Genomic DNA, 20,998 nt, shown 5'->3' with positions numbered 1-20,998 from the left:
ATTGAAAAAGAAGGTGGAATTAAGTTCGATCCACTGAATTTCATTTTCAGCTTAGCGAATGCGGGTGTTAGTTTCGCTGAATGGACAACTATACAGAGTGAAATAAATGCAATATGGACGTTTTTGGGGTCAAAAGCGGGAATGGGTGAGCTTGTAAATGCTGCAAGAACATTAGGTGAAACAGGAAATTTTGTAGATGGTTTTAAAAGACTTGTTTCAAATGTTTTAACAAACACAAAGAAATTATTTAGATATACCGTACATAACGGACGGATTTTCGAACAGATAGCAACAAACCCTCCGGTTATGGCTGCGTTGATGATGGTTAGAGATATAAAACCACGTAACGACGGGAACGAAGAACATGAACAACAGGATACTGGTCGGGTTATTCGAGACATTAAAAACGTGTATCCTGAAGTTATTGATTTATTTAGAGGAGTTAATGATTCAATTTCAAAACATTCTATAACCCTCGATGAAGAGAATAAATTAACAGATTATATATTCGTCATTATTGCAGAATTAATGAAGAGAATAAATGAAAAAGGAATTGGTGATATCATTAATGTCAGCGATGTAATGATGAAAAGAAATTTTGACTCATTATTTACAGAACCGAAAACAGAATATAGTCTTTATGACGTAATTACTGAATTAATGAAAAAGATTAATGATAATAAGAGTTCTGGCGGAAGAGTTGAATTAGAAGTGAATGATATTAATGAGAAATTAGCCGAAAAAGCAGACAAAAATGAGCTTTTAGCTCTGAGTGATAAAGTCAAGAACCACGTTCATTATATAACTTCAGACGAACAGATTATAACGGACTACCATGGATATTTAACACAGGATGAACAAATAAGCACTGAAGATGTTAATGAAAGAAGATATAAATTCATTCGTGCTAAAGGTTATGACATAAGCTGTACTGTACATTATGACACGGGTAAAGCGCTAGAAGCATTTAGTTATAACGATGAAATTTATGCTTCATACTTCTTTGTTAACGGTGTATTAGTTGAACCAAGATTTACATTGAGAGTTAAGGCAAAAATAACTTTTGAAGATGCTATTAAAAGTAAAGCTGACAAAGTTGAACTCGAAGCAACGAACAAAGTTTTGAAATCTCATAAACACAACATCTCCGATATAAATGAACTTCAAGCTACATTAGACAGTAAAGCCGACAAGAACCATACACATGAATCCTTCACTACTGTTAGAGCAGACGACATAATATTGAACTATACCCTTGGTTCAAGTGCACCTTTAGAGAATCCAAGTACAAGCGTAAAAGATACACTAAACTCCTTAAATAGTAAATGTATGAACATTGAAGGTCATGTCAGAAACTTTGAAACACATGAACTACAGCAATGTTAGATAAAAAAGCAGATAAAGAACATACACATAACTCCTTCTCAACTGTTGCTATAGAAAGTATTGAAGGAACGGTTGGCGGAACTGATGGGGATGCATTATATTATAAACCTCCTAACTTTCCACAAGGTTTAACATCGAATGAAAACATAACAACAGAAAAAAATTAGCTGTAAAAATGTTTATGTCATGGATGATGAAAATAATGTTAAATTCACTGCTCAAGATTTATATGATAAGAAAGCCGACAAAACAGAGCTTCAAACATTAAAGACTGAAATACTTCAAACATTATATCCTATAGGCTCTATTTATACATCAATGAACTCAACAAATCCAGAAACAGTTTTAGGTTTTGGTACGTGGAAGCAGATTGTAGATAAATTCTTATACTGTGCTAGATATTCAAAGCAAACAGGAGGTTCGAAGAAAATTAAAGAAGCAAACCTTCCACCGCACACTCATACAGGAACTACAAACACAACAGGTAGTCATTCACATTCAATAACAAAAAGAGGTTATACAAATCTTGCAGCAGGTTCGGATAGACAGGGAATGAATAGATCGGATATTTCAAGCGACCCAGTAGATTCAAGCGCAGGTATTTTCTGTGGAACCGCAGGAAATCATTCACACACTTTCACAACAAATCCAACAGGCTCGGGTGCAGATTATATGCCACCATTTGTGACTATATTCGCATGGTACCGCGTTCAATGAACGCGCTTGAGCCTTGAATAAAATCTTTAACTTTACATAAATGAGCTTGAAAGAAGTATTCGAACAACATCCATGGAGGTCATTTAAGAAGTTCAATGAAGCTGCAAAGAGTTGGGGATTTACTAACAGAGCTGAAGTGAAAAGGTTCTTTGACAAAAATGTTGTACATCAAACAAAAATAAACCCTTACGACTACTTTTTACCAATTTACTCCAACACTCCTGACGCATACCAATTTGACACTCTCATTCAAAGCAGAAAAGGAGGACATAAACCATTCCTCATCTTCATTAATGTTAACACTCGTAAAGCATATGCATATCCAATGAAAAATAAAGGAACTCGTGAAGTGTTAAGAGTTTTACAAAAGTTTGTAGCAGAACATAGCCCAAGTACTTTAACATCAGACCAAGACAGTGCTTACCTCAGCAACGAAATCACAGAATTTCTCATTAAGCATAACATAACTCACTACACTACTGAAGACCATAACCATAACATACTCGGCATCATAAACCGCTTCATAAGAACGCTCAGAGATTTAAACCAAGAGCGAGACTTTACCGAAGAAACAATGAAACATTTTCTCGAAGTATATAATTCCTCAACACATTCTACAACAGGGCATACACCAAATTCAATGACACAACAACAAGAAGAAAAGTATATACAAAAGAAACGAAGCCAAACACAAAATATCAGAAATTCAACACAATTTACCCTCATTCCTGGTACAAAAGTTCGTGTAGTTCTTGACGACAAACCGTTGACAAAGAAACGTTTAAGGTTAAGTAGAAACTATTATATCGTAGACTCTACGCAAGGTAATGGATATCTTATAAAAGCTGCTGACGACTCTATTGCGTTTTACCCTCGACATAAATTAGTTGAAAGTACTAATGGCAAACTTGCTGAAACCATTGACGAAGCAAAGCGAGGAGTGGTTATTGAAATACTTGGCTACAACATAAACGATGACACTTATAAAGTAAGATATGAAGGAGGCGTTGAAGATGTTATACCATCTAAGAACTTGAGAGAGTCAAAGCCAACACATCTGGGACCATTAGAGCGGGAGTACTGGAAGGATAAAAATAAGCCAGAAAGAATAAGAAAATTCTTCTAAACTTTTTCATTAGATGTAAATCAGACATGAATGAGAACAGTCATGTATTATTAATGGTACCATTTATTTTTGTCATAAATTTACACCAAAAATATATTTTAGGTGAAGAGGTGAGATCTCACCTGTTTTCTCACCCTCACGAATTTTCATGAATTTCCTTAAGATAGAAAAATAAAGTTAGTTTTAAAATTATTTATTTTTTTTATTTTGTATAAAAGATATGATTTCAACAATCGGCACAACAACAATTCAAACAACTACAGCACCAAACTCGCTAGTCATGAATCCTACGTCAATGTTGGTAGAGATGAAAAGCTTTATTCCTTCTTCATATACTTTTGAAACAGAAATCCAGAAGATAAAGCAAGAACTTTTAACAAGTAATTTAGACTGTAGTGCGAAAGATGAAACAAATGAACAGTATCTTTATGAAATGGAGGACTTCATCGACCATTTGCCTAAACTACCTGAAATTCAGCAGCAAAAACTAACTATTCCTGAATTCGACGAAATTGAAGTCAAAGCAACTGACTCAGTAGAAATTAAGAAATTCATACGTAAAGTAAATTATGAATTCCTTGGTTTTCATTGCAACCATAAAGTTATGGACAAAGATTGCGACATGGTTTATAAAAATATTTCTGACCTTTACAAATCCGAAAAATTTAAGACATACGATAACTTTGTTTCATTAGTTGCAAAATGTGTATGGCAGATAAGAGATAAAGATAGAAGAGGTAAAGTATGGAATGAACAGATAAAACCAGCAGCTTTTGAGTTAAAGAAAACCATTGACGCCTTAGTTGTTCTAGCTGGTTTTATTTCAATGTATAACGCAAAAATGAATCCGCAATGTTCAAAATGTAAAGCAGCAATAAGAAAATATAACTACTCAGTCAAAGAGATCGAAAGAATGCGAAACGACTATGCAGACTTAAAGAAAGAAGCAGAAAAGCCAGCAGAAGATAAAATGGATATGTTGACATTTCTTAATAAAAACTATCCAACAGCAGAAGATTTCCTTCTGTCTGACGTCAAGAAGAAATATAAAGAAACCTTCGGCATTGTTAAAACTTTTGATGTACTAAAAGAAGAAATAGAAGCTACGAAATTGTTTAGGATTTCAAATATACATCGTACAATTCATGTAAAACGCTTGTGAAAAAAGAGGTGAAAAAACAGGTGAAAAAACAGGTGAGATCTCACCTCTTCACCTCAACATTATTTTTTTGAATTCAGCACAAAAATAATGAATTTCATTAGTTATTTTGTATGTAAAGACAGTAATGACAAACATTGAGTTTGAAACAGTTAGAAAGATAGACAATGACACCAAAGTGGTTAGAATAGGTGATTTAAACGTAAGATACTCAAAGAAATACAACAAATATTCTTTGTCAGACATTATATCTCCATCTGGAAAGAAAACAAACGACTGGGTTAGAAATGCTTCAACTCAGAAAATTTTGACAAGAAATCCTGAGCTTATGATATCAGTAGCATTTCATGGAACAAGAGCATATCTTATAGACAAAAGTCTTATACCAATAGTTTTGTTATGGTTAGACCCAGTTGTTGGATATAACTTCATAACATATGGTTCATTCGACTCAGAACATTGCAGTGAAAGCTTACTTTATATCGTTCAGAAACCGAAGGACTTCAACACAAAAAGATATAAGATAGGAAGGACATATAATATAACTCAAAGATATGACAGTACAGTCAATAGAGTCAAGGTTGTGTTTGTTAATGATATGAGAGCTGCTGAAACAGAACTGCTTGAAGTTTTTGAGAAAATGTATGGTGCTCCCACGAAAGGTAAAGAAACGTTTGAAGTAGATGAGATAGATAAAGCTATAAAATTATTTGACGAAGTTGCTGAAAAATACATGTAAAGCGTTTATTTTTGGTCTTTTGTGAAAGTCAGAAAATAAAGTTAGTTTTATTTTTATTTATTTTTTTATTTTGTATGTAAAGACAGTAATGACAACATCAGAGAACACAACAACAGTTATAGTCCATGAAGCTATAAATGAAGAATACGAATACATACAATATAACAAACAACTTCGCCTCATTCGTTCGGTCAAAGACGATATGTACCAAATGCAAAGTATAATGAACGCTCTTCGTTCTACAAAGCAAGCATATCATTGGTTTGAAAACCAACAGACAAAAGAACTTTTAGAAGAATTTCCTCATATGATTGCTTCCCTCGGAAAACCGAGAGAAGAGATTCCGTACGAAAATCGCAAGAATTTGGCTCCTGGTTTGAAAGGTTATTATGTTCATAGACTTTTAGTAAACGCTGTAGCAATATGGGCTTCACCTCGTTATGCTTGTTATATTTTCATGATGTTAGATGAACTATATAAAGCAGAACGTGGAGAGATGGAAAAGAAACTTCAAGCAAAAGATGAAGTCATTGAATCCAAAGACAAAAGCATACAGAAAAGAATACCGCGTTCAGTACCAAAAGGAAAGGAAAAGAGTTATAGGTATATGATATATACTGAAGAGTTGGAGAAAGAAGAAGATAAAGATATGGTTATGTTGCATTTAGTCAGAAGAAACAACAAGAGCTTTTATGACTTAGTTAAAATATATAAATCTGACAGAAACTGGTTCTATCGTGAAAACTTACCGATTTCAATGACACCGAATGAGCAAATAAAGGAAATTGTCAAAAATACTCTTCCTCAAACACACTATGACATCAAAGGTTGCACAATACTTACATTCAAAGAAGACTTAACATTACTGAAGGAAAAAATAACAGAATATTTCGATAACTTCAAAGAGGAAGAATAAAAAAATCTAAGCTAATTTTATTTTTTTTATAAAATTTTATCTCATATGAAAGAACATGAATTTAGAATATTCGGAACTCATGACAGAAGAAGAGAACGAACAACATGTAAAAGATTATGCAAAATTTCTGAAGACATACAAAGCATTTAAACAATATCTAAATGCTTCTAAAGATTATGCAAAATTTCTGAAGGTATATAAAGCTTATGAAAAAGCGTATGAAAAGTTTATACATTGGGGAATTGTTGTAAAATATCGATATGAAGACTAACCAAAAATATATTTTTGCTTAAATAGCTTCAGGGTCTATTTCTTCAACCATTTCACTTCCTTCGTCAATGTCAATAGAAGCTTCTTCAACCTTTGGTAAGAATTTCTGTATAACATCTTTGTTCGTTATTGTCTTCAGAGATGAAGGATAATATTTCACAGACGTTTCACCCTTCTTATATTCTTTCTGTTCGGAAAGATTTAAAGCAATACTGAAGAAGTCAATGTTAGAGTTCTTTATAACAGTATAATGAGTATCTTTGACATTCACGAAGAAACTCTTTTGTTTCAAAACTACTGCTAACTCTTGTGAAGTATAACGTTTGCGGTCAATGACGATAGCTAATGGTCTGACATACTGACCAAACTTAGATTCTTTCACAAACTTCTTGTTAAAGATAACATTAACATTTGAAGCATTATTGAACTCATTCTTGATGGCAGTAGCGAGAGCATTGTATGAAAAGAACTTGCAATCTTGCATGTGTTTCATTAAAATAAAAATATTAAATTATTTTGAAAAATAACTTTAAAAAATCTAATCTAATTTTTTCAAAAAATATTTTTTTATTTCCTACTAAAGATGTATCGGAAGTTGTCTAAGTTAGAACACTCGGAAATAAAACAACTTCTAACAGAAGCTAACATAGAAGTAGCAAAACATTACGCAACAAACAAAAAAGCACTCGCTGACTTCATTAAAGACTATAATGGTGCAATAAGTTATGATAGAATTCATGAGTTCATAAAGCCGCAACGCGGCGAGGACGAAGTCCATGCAAGAGCATTTCCTTTAAATGACGTTGCTATTGACTTATATCATAGACGTTCAGTACCTCATGAAGTAAGAAGAGAAATGTTTGACATAACAAATGCAAACGTTGGTGAAACAAGAAGAAGAGACGACACACTGAAACAACAGAGAAGAGAGATGTTTAAGAGCGCTATAGAACAAGTTCGCAAAGCTAACGATGTCATTCGTTCCATTGACGACAAACCAAAAGAAGGTGAGAGATGGTTAAAGAAAGATGAAGAGAATAGGAAGAGAAATGTGAAGTCAGGCAATAGACTCATTGACTTTAACATCGAAGCTTTAGATGAACCAAACAGAGACTACTTACACAAACATTTCGGTAAGGTTTTCATGAGACTCTTAGAGAAAATTAAAATAAACTCACAACAGAGATGGATGGTATGTTATAAACTTGGTGGAAAGTATGAATGTTCTACGTTAAACCTCAATAATATTGGAACATTACTACATCAGCTCTTGAAGGAGAACTTTATATCAGAGATAGAAGCAAATGCTGCAGGTATTGTTGAAATGCACTATGACTTCTTCTTGACAAACATAAAGAATCTTACTGAAATAAAGATGTATGATTTAACTGAATATGAAGGCTTAACGATGTCAGATGTAAAGAAAGGCAAACCAAAAAAGAGACCATATAGAGATGAAAGCACACTGACAAATGACCAGAAAGCCATTTTGGAAGCTCTTAAGCAAACAGGAAACCCAGCACTTATAGAAAGCTTTTGGAAAGATAATGGTGAAAAGAAGTTTTATAAGAAGAGAAGCGGTCAGTTCTGGAAGTATCTTTGCACATTACCTATAAATCTTGAACGCTACCAAATCTTCAATGAATTGAACAAAAGAACTGCAGCACTTATGACAGAAGACAATTGTTTCGTTTATGCTTGCATTCAGGCTGGAGTAGATGGAGAGACTATTGACCACATGAGAGAAGTCATTCGTGTTAGAGACTTTCCTCAAAGTAAAGTACAAGAAATTTCTGACGCAACAGGTATAGCATTTAATGTTACCATTGGTTATTTCAATGACTCAAGACATAATGAAATAAAGAATACATACCAAAAGAATGTGAAACTGTTAGAACTATTGACTTACTTCTTGTTGAAGACCACTACATGCTAAACGAAAGATTACCAATGACAACATATTTCATTCGCAACTATATAGAAATTCTCAAAGCTTGTGGTGGAATGAACATTGAGAAACAGATGAAGATTTATACAAAGAGAGAAGATAAATATGTAGTTCGTTATGATAGAACAACACCGTTATGGGATGTTATGAAAACATTGTGGGAGTGCAAATATTTCGAACCTATTTCTTATGGAGAACTTTTCACATATACGACTGACTTATATAAACAGAACCTTGCACCATTTAAAGATTTGACATATGCTCCAAAGTATTGTGTACAACTGAAGAAGAAAGCCGAGTCAAAAGAAGTAAATAAAAATAAGTGCAAGTTCATTCCTGAGCACGTTTTCTTTGCTGACTTTGAATGTAGCACAGACGGCTTTCATAAAGCTTTTAACATCTGTTATGACAGTGAAGATGGTTCAGTGAGTGAAAGCATTTGGGGTCAGAACTGTGCAACAGAATTTTTGGAACGACTTCCTGACAAGAGTTTAATATATTTCCATAACCTCAGTTATGATATAAACTTCATCTTAAGACACATGACAGAAGTGAAAGGAACTCCCATCATTAAAGGTTCACGAACAATGCAAATAACTGGCTTATATAAAGGAAGGGCAATTATTATAAAAGACTCTTACAGTGTTATAAATAAGAAGCTTAAACTATTTCCTGCTATGTTTAACTTACAAACAGGACCGAAAGAAGTATTTCCATATAACTACTACAGCAGTGTTTTGTTAGCAAATGACAACAGAACTGGTGTCATTTCTGAAGCATGTAAGTTTATCCGGGATGCAGATACATTTATGAAAAACATAGATTCCATCAAAGGTTGCAGAATAGATGAAAACCACTTCGACTTAGAAAAATATAGCACGTTTTACTGCAAACAAGATGTAAGAATTTTAAGAGAAGGTTTTGTTAAGTTCCGCAATGACATATTGAAAGAATTTGATTTAAACGTTTATGACTACGTTAGTATTTGTTCAATTGCTAACAAATTATTTGAGAACAGAGTGTACTTCCCGAATGGAAATTTATATGACCTCTCAAATAAACCAAGAGAATTTATTTCACGCTGTATTCAAGGTGGAAGATGTATGCTGTCAGATAACATGAAACAAAAGAGCGAAAAGAAACTCATTGCTGATTTCGACGCTGTTTCATTATATCCATCCGCTATAGCAAGACTTTATACTTTAGAAGGTATTCCAAAGGTTATAAAGAAAGAAATGTTAAGCACAGAGTATCTCATGAGACATTTATTCGATGACGACCAAAAGGAACCCATTGGTGAAAAGTTTATGTCTGGCTTCTTTGTTCTCATTAAGATAACAGAGATTGGAATACATAGACACTTTCCTTTAATAGTTTGTGACCCTGAACTAAAATCCAGAACTTAACGTTCCCAGAAGTTCAAACACTTGCTGTTTAATGTATGTTGACCATATAACATTACAAGACCTCATAAAATATCAAGGTGTCAAATGTGAAGTGTTGCAAGGATACTATTACGATGGAAACAGAGATATTAGAATAAGAGATGAAGTAAAGAAGTTGTTTGAGTTAAGGTTAAAGTATAAGAAAGAAGGAAATCCTTTGCAAGAAAATATAAAGCTCATTCTGAACAGTATTTATGGCAAAACTATTCTATCTCCTATTGAGTCAAAAATAACCATAGTAAATGACAAAGATGCTATAAGATATGCCATCAGAAACTACAACCATATAGTGAAGTTCGAAGGTTTGGATGGTTCAGATAAAACTATTTTCAAGCTAACGAAAAGCATTTGCAGACACTTTAACTTCTGTCCACTTGGTGTTAATATTCTGTCTATGTCGAAGAGAATAATGTGTGAAGTATTCTGTACTGCTGAGGACTTAGGAATGGACATCTTTTATAGCGATACGGACAGTATGCATCTCTACAATGAAGATATCCCTCGTTTAGCTGAAGAGTTTGAGAAACGTTATGGAAGAGTTCTCATTGGTAAAAACCTTGGTCAATTTCATAGCGACTTTACAGAAATCACAAAAGATAAACAAAGTTTAGCATACAAGTCAATATTTTGTGGAAAGAAGACTTACATAGACTTACTCACGAATGATTTAAATGAAGTTGCATTTCACTGCAGAATGAAAGGCGTGAAGCAAGATGTTATTGCTTTAACCGCTAATGAAATGTTTCCTGACTCTGTTCAGTGTTTCTATGATGAAGATAAAGGTTTAATGGTTCCGCAAGGAACATATGACAAAGACTCTGAGTTCAGTTTAATGAAGTTATATAAAGCACTTTATGACGGTCAAGAGATTGCATTCGACTTATGTAAGTCTGCTACACCTGCATTTGAAGAGAAGTTTAACTTTTCTATTCAGACTAAGACTTCATTCATAAGAAAGCTTAAGTTCTGAGGTCATGAATGAGAAAAATAATGAGGTCATTTATTTTTGTCAGCAATGAGGTCATTCGTGATAAAAATAAGCCGCTAGCGGCAAGGGCGAAGCCCATGTGGTCATTTACAATACTGCGATGGTAGAGTTTAAGAGTTGTGCTTCAATGTAGAGACAGTCCTTATGGTCTGGAGGTAAGAACACTGGGCAGTTATGGTCATGAGTGGAGAACATGTCTATCCAAAACTCATGATTGAAGCCAGTTAATTTATAGTATTTAGGATTTGGCAGTGGTGAAGTTCTTGTATGACCAATGAACTCATTTTCAACTCCCTTACTTAAGTTTGAATATAATATAGCTTGCTTTCTATCCCAAATGCCAGGTGTTACAATCCTTGAAAATTCATTTTTCCTCGGAAGCATTGCATCATAATTGAAAACATTTTTGAAATCATCACTTGGTTCAGAGATTTGAAATCTTATACGTAATGGATTTTCTTTCTCTTTAGCGACTTCATTGAATGGTGAGAATACAACAAACTGACAGTCATGAGTTCCATCTTCATTTTCATTAAATTCATAATGAAAGTCTATAAGTTGTGGCTGACTACCTTCTTCTTTCAGTTGTGCAAGAAACTCACGTAAAGGCTGTAAAGTTTGTACTTCAATGTTAAACTTTTTCTCGAACATTTCATTAAATGAAATCATACATTGCAACAATGTTGTATCGTCTTTAAAGTATTTGTATATGTGAATGTTTTGGGCGCTTAAAGACTGTTCGTCATTTTCTATCTCAACTTGAAGTATAAAGTCAACCTTTCTGAAAGCACGTGTTATATACATAGATGTTATGCCAATGTACTTCTCTTCATTTATGTTCACAATCCAGTCTGTTGGAAACTTAAACGTTACTCTGTTCCCCTTTATTTTGACGTCAGGGTTTTCACTACTGAACGCAACAGATAAAGGTATTTGTCTATACATTTAATTCGGATAAAAATAAACCATTTACTCTTTCTTTGCTTCAGCTTCTTTAGCTTTTGCTTCAGCTTCTTCTCTAGCTTTCTTCGCCAGCAAACGTGGGTTCTTTTGTCTTCCAGCAGCTAATGCAGCAAGTTGTTTTTCACTAAGTTTTCTCTTTGGTCTCTCTGGCTTTTGTTCTTGTTTTTGTTCCTTCAGTTCGGATAAAATTTGCTCACGAATTTCTTTCTTCAATGCTTCAACATCTATGACCTCTTGGGTCTTGTCCGTGGGGCTTGTCTGAGTCATTTGACTGCAGATAAAAAACAAAATTAAAACTTTAACCGATGTAAAATGAGCTTGTCAAAATCAACGAGAGTCTATTATATTAAATGACGCCAGAGGAATACAACATCCTTTCTATTACGTAAGTCAGAGTAAAGATGGTAAAATATACGTAAGAAAAAGAAAGGTTCCATTAGCGAATGCAGAAAGCGACAACATTAAGGTGTATGGCAAGGGTGAAGTCCACGAAGCCCATATAAAACCTTCTGTTCAAACTGAGCCACCAAAAGAACCAGAAGAAAAGAAGCCAGATGTACTTTCAATAACGAACCAAGAGCTTATTGCAAAGTTCGTGAATTTCATTGAAAAACAAACCGAGTCAAAGAACCCTGACCCACCAGTGAAAGAAGTTGAGACAAAAGAGAATGTACAGTTCATTGAAAATGTCAAGAAACAACTTCCACCACGAATGCCAAGAAGAAGAGTGAGAATAATGAAGTAAATAGATATTTTTATCCGAAGTAAATACATGCAGAACGAACAGTTAAACGAATTTACTCCAGCAGAGCATATTCATCAGATTCGCTCATATTTCGATATCATAGACAATGCAGTTCAAATTGGTGACACTAATAGAAAATATTCTGACGCAAAGATTCCATCACAACCTGGAACTGCTAAAGATAACACATGGGTAACATTCAATCTCTCACCTCCTGGTGAAAATATGTTGGACCTTTACAATACATTCATTACGTATAAAATGGAAGGTCAATTTATTGTAGATAAAGAAATTGGTTCAGGTTCCAATAAAACAAACCCACCAGGATTTTGGATTGGTTTCGATGACGCTTTCTATGCGGTTGCTGGATATCAAATCCTTGCAAATGATCGTATCGTATATTCTCAAGACAACGCAAGAGAAGAAGCATATATAACTTCAAACTCACAAACTACCGAACAAATAAAGAAAGTAGATGTTTTCTCAAAGACTCGACATGAAGATGTATGGAGTCATTCGGGAACATGCAGAACAGGACAAATTGTTAGTGGTCCAATTACAGCAGGAAAATCATTTGATTTTAAGCTTCGTTTAAGAATTCCTGTTAGAAGATTCCTTCCATTAGAAGCTATTCGATTTATTCCAGCTTTTGCAGGAAACATTCAGCTTAAAGTAAAGTTCAGTAGCGACGCCGTACAATGCACATCTATATCTGTAAATGATATCATTGCTTTCAATCCAACTCTTAAAGTTGCATTTGCTTCAGATTCAAATCCACCGACAAATAAATTTGTTCCATGGAATGAACCATTCACTATGATAACGAAGGCAGTAGAAGCTAGTGGAACAGTTACTATTACAACTGTAAACCAGCAACTATTTCGAACAAAGATGGATTTTAATGAATGTTTCATTCATCCAAAGTCATTCTCTTTAGACCCTAACATTTATACAGAACTTGTAGAACATTATACAAACGAGGCTTTATGTTTTCCTGTTAAAGTTATGGATTGGATTCCTATGGACGGTTCATTCTCAAAGAATACAGATAGTTCAAGTGCAACATTTACAGCAGCTTATACGCCTATTAATGTTAAAAGTATTTGGGCACTATTTAGAAAGAAAGACAACTATTATGTTAATTTTGAGAACCCTAAGTTTAAATATCTTCAGCTTTCCATGGGAGCTTATGGAAATATGCCTGCAGAACCCGAAAAATCATATGGACCTGTATTTTATGAAATGGTTGCGAACGCCTGCAATACAAACAATGATATGATAGGATTTAATGAAGATGTTATGAGGTCATTGGTGGATGATGGTAGTGTGGAACATAAATGGGATAGCTATGACAACACACATTTCTTATGTGGTTTTCCAACAGAAGTGGACTTTTGCTTCCAGCAAGGTCAAACATCTACTGCTCCAATAACATACAAATTGTCTGTTAAAGGACCTATTGAACTAGCAACTGAAAATGTACCAAAGCCACTTATTGGATTTATGAGGGATTGTTGCTTTGCCATTCAGGTGCGTGCTAATGGCATCCCCATAATAAGATTAGATGACTATAACTTAGCTACGGACGACGGTGAGGAATAAAGGATGAACGTTTATTTTTAAAGCTTATAAATGAGTTCTTCATCAAGCTCTCGTGAACCTTCACCATCTATGAAACAAACTTTACCAAACGATTATGGAGCACCTATTGAATATTTCTTACGAGCTGCACAATGGCAAAGAGCAGTCTCACCAAGGTTAGGTGTTCCACCAGCTCCTGTCAAAAATAGCATTTGGTCAAGTCCTTATATAAGATATGGTCTCCCACTAGGTTTGCTAGCTACAGCAGGAGCAGTTATGATGTTGAAAAGAAATAAAGCAAATGTTGTAAATAATACTGAAGTAGCTGAAGTTAAACAAACTCCAACACCTTCGCCAAAACCAACGCCTTCACAAGCAAAACCTTCAATGACTCCTGAACCTATGGAAGTACAAACTCCTGTTCAAAAGTCAACCCCTAAACCGACTCCAACATTTAAACCAGAACCTACTCCTCAAATAAATCGTAAAACTCCTGCGTTTCCTTACTGAAAAAATAACGTTATTTTTATTTAATATTAAAATTTTTATTTGATTGAAATGACAAATAAAGTCACTGAAGCAATGAAACAAAAGTTTTTGGTAGAATACATTAAATCAGGAACTATTCCAGAAGGTTTTTACATTCATACTATGAAGGATGGTAGAGTTCAGTTTAGAAAGATAAAGCAACCATTAGATAAAGAAGGAATTTTGAGAAAGATTAAACTTCATGAGGACAACATTGCTGAACTTAAGAAGAAGTTAGAAGAGTTGGAGAAAGGAAGAGAGTTATAAAGCAATGAATTCAACAGGGTGAAAAAAGAGGTGAAAAAACAGGTGAGATCTCACCACTTCACCTAAATTTATTTTTGTGCTATGTTTTCATACGTGTGAGGGTGGTGATATCATTAATTTTTAAGTTTATTTTTAAGTTTATTTTTATATAAATGACAGAACAAAAGCAACTCATACAAATCAAAACATATAACAAACATACATTTAAACATTTATTCTTCCTTCCTGAGTATAACATGTTCTTTACACTTCATCCTAGACCAGTTGACTATACATTGACTGTGTATAAAGATTGTCATGGTAGTTTTATAAAAACTTATGATGATGAAGGTAAGTTAACAAGACTATGCATTTCAAAACTTGAGAAACTTTATGACTTCAAGTATGACTACAATAGAGTTAACATTGACGATGAAGATATAGAAGAAAATTTATGAGAACGTTTATTTTTTCATTAGTGAGTTCGTTAGTGAAAATGTTAGTGAGGTGAAGTGGTTAGCGGCTTTGTAAATATTTAAGGTTAAGTTAGTATTGTCGTTTGTGTTGTAAAATATACGTTAACGGTTTTGTAAAGTGTCAAATTCACATATAATGGGTAAGGAGGCGCGCAGTGCCTCCGTACACGACTAAGCCATACTAACTGCTTCTACAGAACAAGGGCAAAGACCGCAGGCGGCAGCAGCATTTTGAACCGTTCTTAATGATACTGATTCTTGCCATGCGCTAATAAATGAGTAGATAATGGCGTAGCGCATCATTGCAGCATTGCTGTTGAACTCTTGCTTCGGTGCCTTAATGTAATCTCTCAGATAATCCGTGAATTTGGACTTTAATCTTTTGGCAATGCCGACATCAAATACTTGTAAAATGTGTGTTGTATGTGCGGGAAGAACAATTAATTTGATGTTGGCACTTGCCAAAAGGAACAATGCCAGAGGATTCTCGCGGCTGGAGTGTCCATCACACACAATGAGAGCAGGCTTGTCACGTATATCTTCTGGCATTCTCTGGCGTTCAAAGTTAAGCCACTCGATGAAGAAAATGCAATACAATAAGAATACACTTCTGTTCACCCAGCCTTTTGGCGTAGAAGTAAACCAACAATGTCTTTCGCGCTGGAATACTTTCAGTTCTCTAGGTAGTTCTGCAATACATGGGAGAACAAAGAGAGGTGGGACAGATTTGCCTGTCATTGAGCATCCGCATAAAGCTGTAATGTGCGGAAAGTTTGGAATTCCTTTGGCGATCATATGCTCTATCTCCTCAGGTAATGCAACTTTCTTCTTCTTAAATTTGTTTATGAATGTTTCATCGATACTAAAAATCAACTCCTCTGGAGTACTTTCGATTGTTTCACGATGTTTATCGTAGAATTCTTCGATAATTCTTGGTTCACACGCCATGTATCTTGATTCTTCAATCTCTTGGCATGCCTTAAGCTTGCAATGCAATTGCTGTAAAATATGGTTAACATAAGGTCTCGATACATCATCACCACCAAGAGTATTGATAACTTCTTCTGCAAGAGTAGGACAATTAATCTCAAGAAGGAATCTGTAACCATAATCTCTTCTGAGCTCTTTCAACTTGAACGCCTCGTCAATAATGTCAACTGCTTCTAGAGCTTCACCTTTGTAAGCAGAATCTTCGATAATTTCTTTTAAAGTGAGTTGATCACGCTCGCATAGGTATGGATCTGCACCGCCATGATTCCCTTTTTCCCAGTATAGACCTAATGCAGCTCTTTTAAGTGCAGTAGCAATGAGATTGGATGTTAAAGTTCCGAGATCTGGGTATTCTTCCTCCCATGCAAGCTTAGTTTGACTATATGTCATACCTTCGGCGCGACAATTGATGATAAACTTTTGTTGTCTACCAAGAAATTCGACTGTGAGAAATTCCATTTTTAATTTTAAACGAGCACTTGAGCCACGTTTTATCTGACTTCACCAGCCAAAAAGCCCCTGTACTAAGTGTCATGTTTTTGTTTATTTTAAAGTTTCTGCCATGTAATGGTTTACATTGCAAATTTTTTGAATACTTTACATCACCATAAAATGGCAGTACAAGGCTAGTTTATCGTTACAAGGGTCTTGAAATGACTTTATCTATTTTTTCTTTATATTATCAACTAATTAGTGATAATTTTTTTTGAATCAGATTTTTTTTCATTAAAAACATAATATATAACACAACAATGATGCACACATACGTATCTACACATCAAAATATAAAGCTTGTTTTGGTCTGGGCATCCCAACCCAAAATTCTTAAAAAATTGAATAAAATTGAATACTTGGGGCTGGGATACCCATCCCAAAACCGAATTGAATTTTTTGAATTAAAGAATATATTTATGTATTTATAATATACATGTGATGTCTATAAAAAATACTAAATTCTAAAAAAATTCAATTTATTCAAAACGTATACTAAGTGATCACTTCATTAGTAGGATCAGCAATCCTACTAAATGGTGAGAACGCCACTAACTAAAAAGGGAGTCCTTGGAGCTCTTGATCTCTTGTCAGTAGAGTTCATAATGAGGCATGGCATCTACTGATTAGAGATCAGAGCAATCCTACCTTACCTTCAGGAGCTACAAAGCTCCTAATCGTTACGAGAGGGAGCCTTGGAGCTCCTGAAGCTCATCAGCAGAGGCTATTTACCATTTGGGCCTCTTCTGATGAAAGATGCGAAACACGTCTACGAACCAGGAGCTTCAAAGCTTCTAATCCTTACTAAAGGGAGCTTTGGAGCTCCTGTGTCTCCATCAACAGAGTCCCAGATGGTAAATGTCCTTTGCTGATGAAAGATGCGAAACACATCTACGAACCAGGAGCTCCAAAGCTCCTAATCCTTACGAAAGGGAGCTTTGGAGCTCCTGAAACTCCTTTTACTATAAAATAGGACAGTTTTCTTCTGAGGTTCTCATCAAATCTAAGACTTCAGAAGAAAGCTGTCCTATCAATGTATACTTACACTCTCATGGACTACAAGTGTACAATTTTAAGGCAGAGATTATCCGAGGCCTCTCATCAAATGAGGGACCTCGGATAATCTCTACCTTAAGTAGTCAAATAACTTTTCTCACTATTTAGGAACAAAAGAACAAGAGTTGGAGTACTTTAAGGCAAGATTCTTCCGAAATCTCTCATCGAATGAGAGACTTCGGAAGGACCTTGCCAAATCCTTGAACGCCAATATCTTTGGAACTGAGCTAGAACCAGGGAGAAGTAGCATACTATAGAGCACGATGGTAATCTCGGAAATGCTTATATCGCCCCAAGCACAATATTTAAGAAGTCTAACTCATATATACAAGAAGTCAGGCTGAATAGATATTGTGCATATGGTTTGCAGAACTCTCATGATATTTAAAATTCATGTTATCCCAAAAAGGTGACACTTTGGGTGTATCGTCCATCCCAGGGATGCAAAAATCACATCACCTTGGATCTATACTCTAGCCAAATTTTTTTTGGCCCGTATAAATATTGTTAGGCACTATATAGGGATGCTATTTATCCTATTTTCATCCCATTTTACTGTTATCGCCTAGTGAATGTACCTTTGCTTTAAAATGATTCAATTATATTATGTTGCATGCTAAGTTCGGTCAACGATAGGAATTGAGGGGAAATTAATCGTCGAGGAAGTACGATTATGTAAAGTAAAAAATGTTGTGGGATTTTTAATATTGTATATAATTTTATAATAAAATTTTTGTGAGACATTTTAAGAAGCACATATAATTTTTTGAATTTAAAAATTAAAGTAGTGTTGAATGAATTTATTGATTAATTTAATACGGATATTTCTCAAAATTAATCAAAAATAGGTTTTCAGAGAACTTTTGAGATATCTTTTCAAAATGTCTTTTTGAAAATATATAAGTATTATATCAAATTGAAAAAAGGTATTTATCAAAATTCTAAATTCTTAATAAAAAATAACTTTTCAGAGGATTGTGATTTTGAAAGCATGAGTAATAAGTAAAAAATATCTACGATTTTAATGAGGGAATTGTTCCTTATGATGTATACATTATAACTATATTCCTCATAAGGAACAATTCCCTCTTGATAGCTGGGAAACTTTCTCTGAATAACTTATCATTTGGAAAAAGTTTCCCAGCTATCTATTAGAAACTAAAGGCTGTGAGGCACTAATATATAATCAGTGCCTCATAGCCTTTAGTTTCTTATTAAAAACGAGAAAACTTGTTCGAAATGATAAACAATTTCGAACAAGTTTTCTCGTTTTAAGGAGGGAATTGTTCCTTATGAGGTATACAGTATGAATATATACCTCATAAGGAACAATTCTTTCTTTAAATGGGAGAAACTTTGTCCGAATGTTAAACTATTCGGACAAAGTTTCTCCCATTTGTAGTGGAGATGGATGGCTTTGAGGTATATTATATTAATATGTACCCCAAAGCCTCCCATCTTTATTGTACAATTTAAAAATTCAGGAAAAATGTAATAAGATTTTTATAAAAATTAAGCGTTTATTCGTAATTGTGTATTCAATGGTTCGGTATTTCTTTGATTTCGAAGTGTCCATCAATCATAACTCTCCAAAATGGCGTTTCACCCTGTTTCCAATGTGGTGTCTCATTGTAACACTCTTCTGGAGTCATGGGGCGAAAACCTTTTTTGGGAAGGGTTTTATGTGGTACTGAGTTGTAATTTTTCCTGAATTTATCAAGAAATTCTTGAATTTGTTTTGCATTTGAAGACCGGCCGACATTTCTTTCAAGAGACGGCCAGAGCCTTTCAATCTTGCCGTTCTGGCGCGGCATATGGGGGAGAGTGTGGCGGATTTGAATGTTGTTTCGCATGAGCCAATTATAAAATTGGCCCATATTCTCTCCCCCGTTGTCGGACCAGAAACAAAATGGCTTTTGATATAAGCCAATCGTTTCTTCGGCAACTCTTGTTGTAGATTCGGAAGATTTATTTGGCAAAATTTTTAAAGCCAACAAAAACCGAGATTTATCGTCTATTATACCATAAACAGGTAACCTCTGTGAACCGTATAAAAAATGAACATCTACATGCCATATGGTATCAGGTTTTGTTGCTTCATATGGTATAATATTTTTGAGGGGGCCTGTCACTTTTTGGTTCTTTGATCTCCAAAATACTGTAAATTCTTCTGAGTTTATTGTAGGAAACTGAATAAACATTTTGATCCATGTTTAAACGCCAAAACATCTTTTGGATTCCGCACTTATATTCCTGAAATTTTTGGAGAACATATTGCAAATTTTCAGGAGTAATATCATCTGGTGCCGGACCAGGTTTAACGTTTGGGGGCGTTAAATTTGCATTTGTGTATGCTGCTTTAAGTGTGTTTTTCGAAATTGATCTAAATTCACACTTCATTTCATCCTCGTATGGAACTCGCTTACACGCAATTAAATAATTGAGTTCGCGAGATTCAAGTTTTTCGCGTGTTTGAATTAACCACCAAGAAGGAATGGTTGGTCTACTCATAATAAAAAATGAAAAGCCAAATTCTCTCAAAAAGTTAAGTAGGACCATTTTTTATAAAAATAAGGGTTTCGTTTTGCGAAAAAAACGTACAATACGCAATTTCGCTAAAAAACATTTAGCTAGCAATTTCGACCTTTGACTCCACTCAAGACGTCACTTTTTTAATTTTGCGGTATCATATTTTTGGAAAATCTTTATGAATATTATATAAAAAGTCTCTTTAATATCTATATTTCATATTTTTATCGATTTTTAAAGTTTTTGCGAAAAGTATTCAATTATTTTTGCTATTTGGTCGGGTAAATGTCAGATTTGCGACATTTTCTGATATGAGATTCAGATTCTACGTTGATAATAATGCTTATAGAACCCTCTTGCTATTGTGTCAAAATTGCGAAACCGATAGCAAAAATATCTCGCAATATCAAAATTGAGATATTGAGTGAATTATGCATTATAGAGATTAAAAATCTGATTTGTGAAAACATCTCATCAGTTTCTAGCTAATTCAAAAATCTTTACTATCTTATTCGATTAAAATGAAAAGGGAATAGTTTCATTATGCTTTAAATGACAGCCTTATAATATAATCATAGTTTTCGCTCAATATGCAGCATTTTTTTTCGAAATCTATGGTCAATGTCCTAAATACTGATTGCTTTGCATTCATAAAAAAAAGGTAGTGGGGCTTCCAGGCGCGTTGCGCCCTCTAGCCC

The 20,998-nt window shown here is 34.4% G+C and overlaps 8 protein-coding genes and 7 pseudogenes across 15 annotated transcripts, besides 5 other annotated features; 11 read left to right on the top strand and 4 right to left on the bottom strand.

Moving 5' to 3' along the window:
• Positions 1–15,420: part of a mobile genetic element that runs on past the window's edge.
• TVAGG3_0029440 lies at positions 307–1,590 on the top strand (annotated as a pseudogene). Its single transcript has one exon. A coding segment is annotated over exon 1 (1,284 nt).
• Positions 2,144–2,766, top strand: TVAGG3_0029430 (annotated as a pseudogene). Its single transcript has one exon. A coding segment is annotated over exon 1 (623 nt).
• On the top strand, positions 3,450–4,391 carry TVAGG3_0029420 (organellar and viral DNA polymerase type B; the record flags this gene model as incomplete). Its single annotated transcript, XM_051220385.1, has 1 exon — positions 3,450–4,391. One exon carries the CDS (start codon positions 3,450–3,452, stop codon positions 4,389–4,391), a length of 942 nt encoding a protein of 313 aa, XP_051105371.1.
• On the top strand, positions 4,516–5,127 carry TVAGG3_0029410 (organellar and viral DNA polymerase type B; the record flags this gene model as incomplete). The annotated part of the gene is made up of 1 exon (XM_051220384.1): positions 4,516–5,127. The coding sequence occupies one exon, from the start codon at positions 4,516–4,518 to the stop codon at positions 5,125–5,127; it is 612 nt and encodes a 203-aa protein (XP_051105370.1).
• On the top strand, positions 5,216–6,043 carry TVAGG3_0029400 (KilA, N-terminal/APSES-type HTH, DNA-binding family; the record flags this gene model as incomplete). The annotated part of the gene is made up of 1 exon (XM_051220383.1): positions 5,216–6,043. One exon carries the CDS (start codon positions 5,216–5,218, stop codon positions 6,041–6,043), a length of 828 nt encoding a protein of 275 aa, XP_051105369.1.
• On the bottom strand, positions 6,333–6,806 carry TVAGG3_0029390 (uncharacterized protein; the record flags this gene model as incomplete). Its single annotated transcript, XM_051220382.1, has 1 exon — positions 6,333–6,806. One exon carries the CDS (start codon positions 6,804–6,806, stop codon positions 6,333–6,335), a length of 474 nt encoding a protein of 157 aa, XP_051105368.1.
• Positions 6,897–7,528, top strand: TVAGG3_0029380 (annotated as a pseudogene). The gene has a single exon. A coding segment is annotated over exon 1 (632 nt).
• On the top strand, positions 8,408–9,362 carry TVAGG3_0029370 (annotated as a pseudogene). The gene has a single exon. A coding segment is annotated over exon 1 (955 nt).
• On the top strand, positions 9,569–10,676 carry TVAGG3_0029360 (annotated as a pseudogene). Its single transcript has one exon. A coding segment is annotated over exon 1 (1,108 nt).
• Positions 10,782–11,291, bottom strand: TVAGG3_0029350 (annotated as a pseudogene). The gene has a single exon. A coding segment is annotated over exon 1 (510 nt).
• On the bottom strand, positions 11,664–11,924 carry TVAGG3_0029340 (uncharacterized protein; the record flags this gene model as incomplete). Its single annotated transcript, XM_001309243.2, has 1 exon — positions 11,664–11,924. One exon carries the CDS (start codon positions 11,922–11,924, stop codon positions 11,664–11,666), a length of 261 nt encoding a protein of 86 aa, XP_001309244.2.
• TVAGG3_0029330 (uncharacterized protein) lies at positions 13,702–14,004 on the top strand (the record flags this gene model as incomplete). Its single annotated transcript, XM_051220381.1, has 1 exon — positions 13,702–14,004. The coding sequence occupies one exon, from the start codon at positions 13,702–13,704 to the stop codon at positions 14,002–14,004; it is 303 nt and encodes a 100-aa protein (XP_051105367.1).
• On the top strand, positions 14,035–14,493 carry TVAGG3_0029320 (repellent protein 1 family; the record flags this gene model as incomplete). The annotated part of the gene is made up of 1 exon (XM_001285669.2): positions 14,035–14,493. The coding sequence occupies one exon, from the start codon at positions 14,035–14,037 to the stop codon at positions 14,491–14,493; it is 459 nt and encodes a 152-aa protein (XP_001285670.2).
• Positions 14,542–14,778, top strand: TVAGG3_0029310 (uncharacterized protein; the record flags this gene model as incomplete). The annotated part of the gene is made up of 1 exon (XM_001294185.1): positions 14,542–14,778. The coding sequence occupies one exon, from the start codon at positions 14,542–14,544 to the stop codon at positions 14,776–14,778; it is 237 nt and encodes a 78-aa protein (XP_001294186.1).
• Positions 14,779–15,420: a terminal%2Cinverted (terminal inverted repeat of Maverick-1C transposon ID:TVAGG3_0029300).
• A 2,072-nt stretch (positions 15,421–17,492) lies between these two features.
• Positions 17,493–17,672: a mobile genetic element.
• A 570-nt stretch (positions 17,673–18,242) lies between these two features.
• Positions 18,243–18,362: a mobile genetic element.
• Positions 18,363–19,040: 678 nt separating this feature from the next.
• Positions 19,041–19,231: a mobile genetic element.
• A 668-nt stretch (positions 19,232–19,899) lies between these two features.
• Positions 19,900–20,282, bottom strand: TVAGG3_0029260 (annotated as a pseudogene). The gene has a single exon. A coding segment is annotated over exon 1 (383 nt).
• Positions 20,283–20,998: the final 716 nt, after the last annotated feature.

The sequence above is a fragment of the Trichomonas vaginalis genome, chromosome IV (assembly GCF_026262505.1).
Source record: "Trichomonas vaginalis G3 chromosome IV, whole genome shotgun sequence".
Lineage (NCBI taxonomy): Eukaryota > Parabasalia > Trichomonadida > Trichomonadidae > Trichomonas > Trichomonas vaginalis.
Note: the sequence above shows the minus strand (reverse complement) of the source record. Positions and strands in the feature narration are given on the sequence as shown.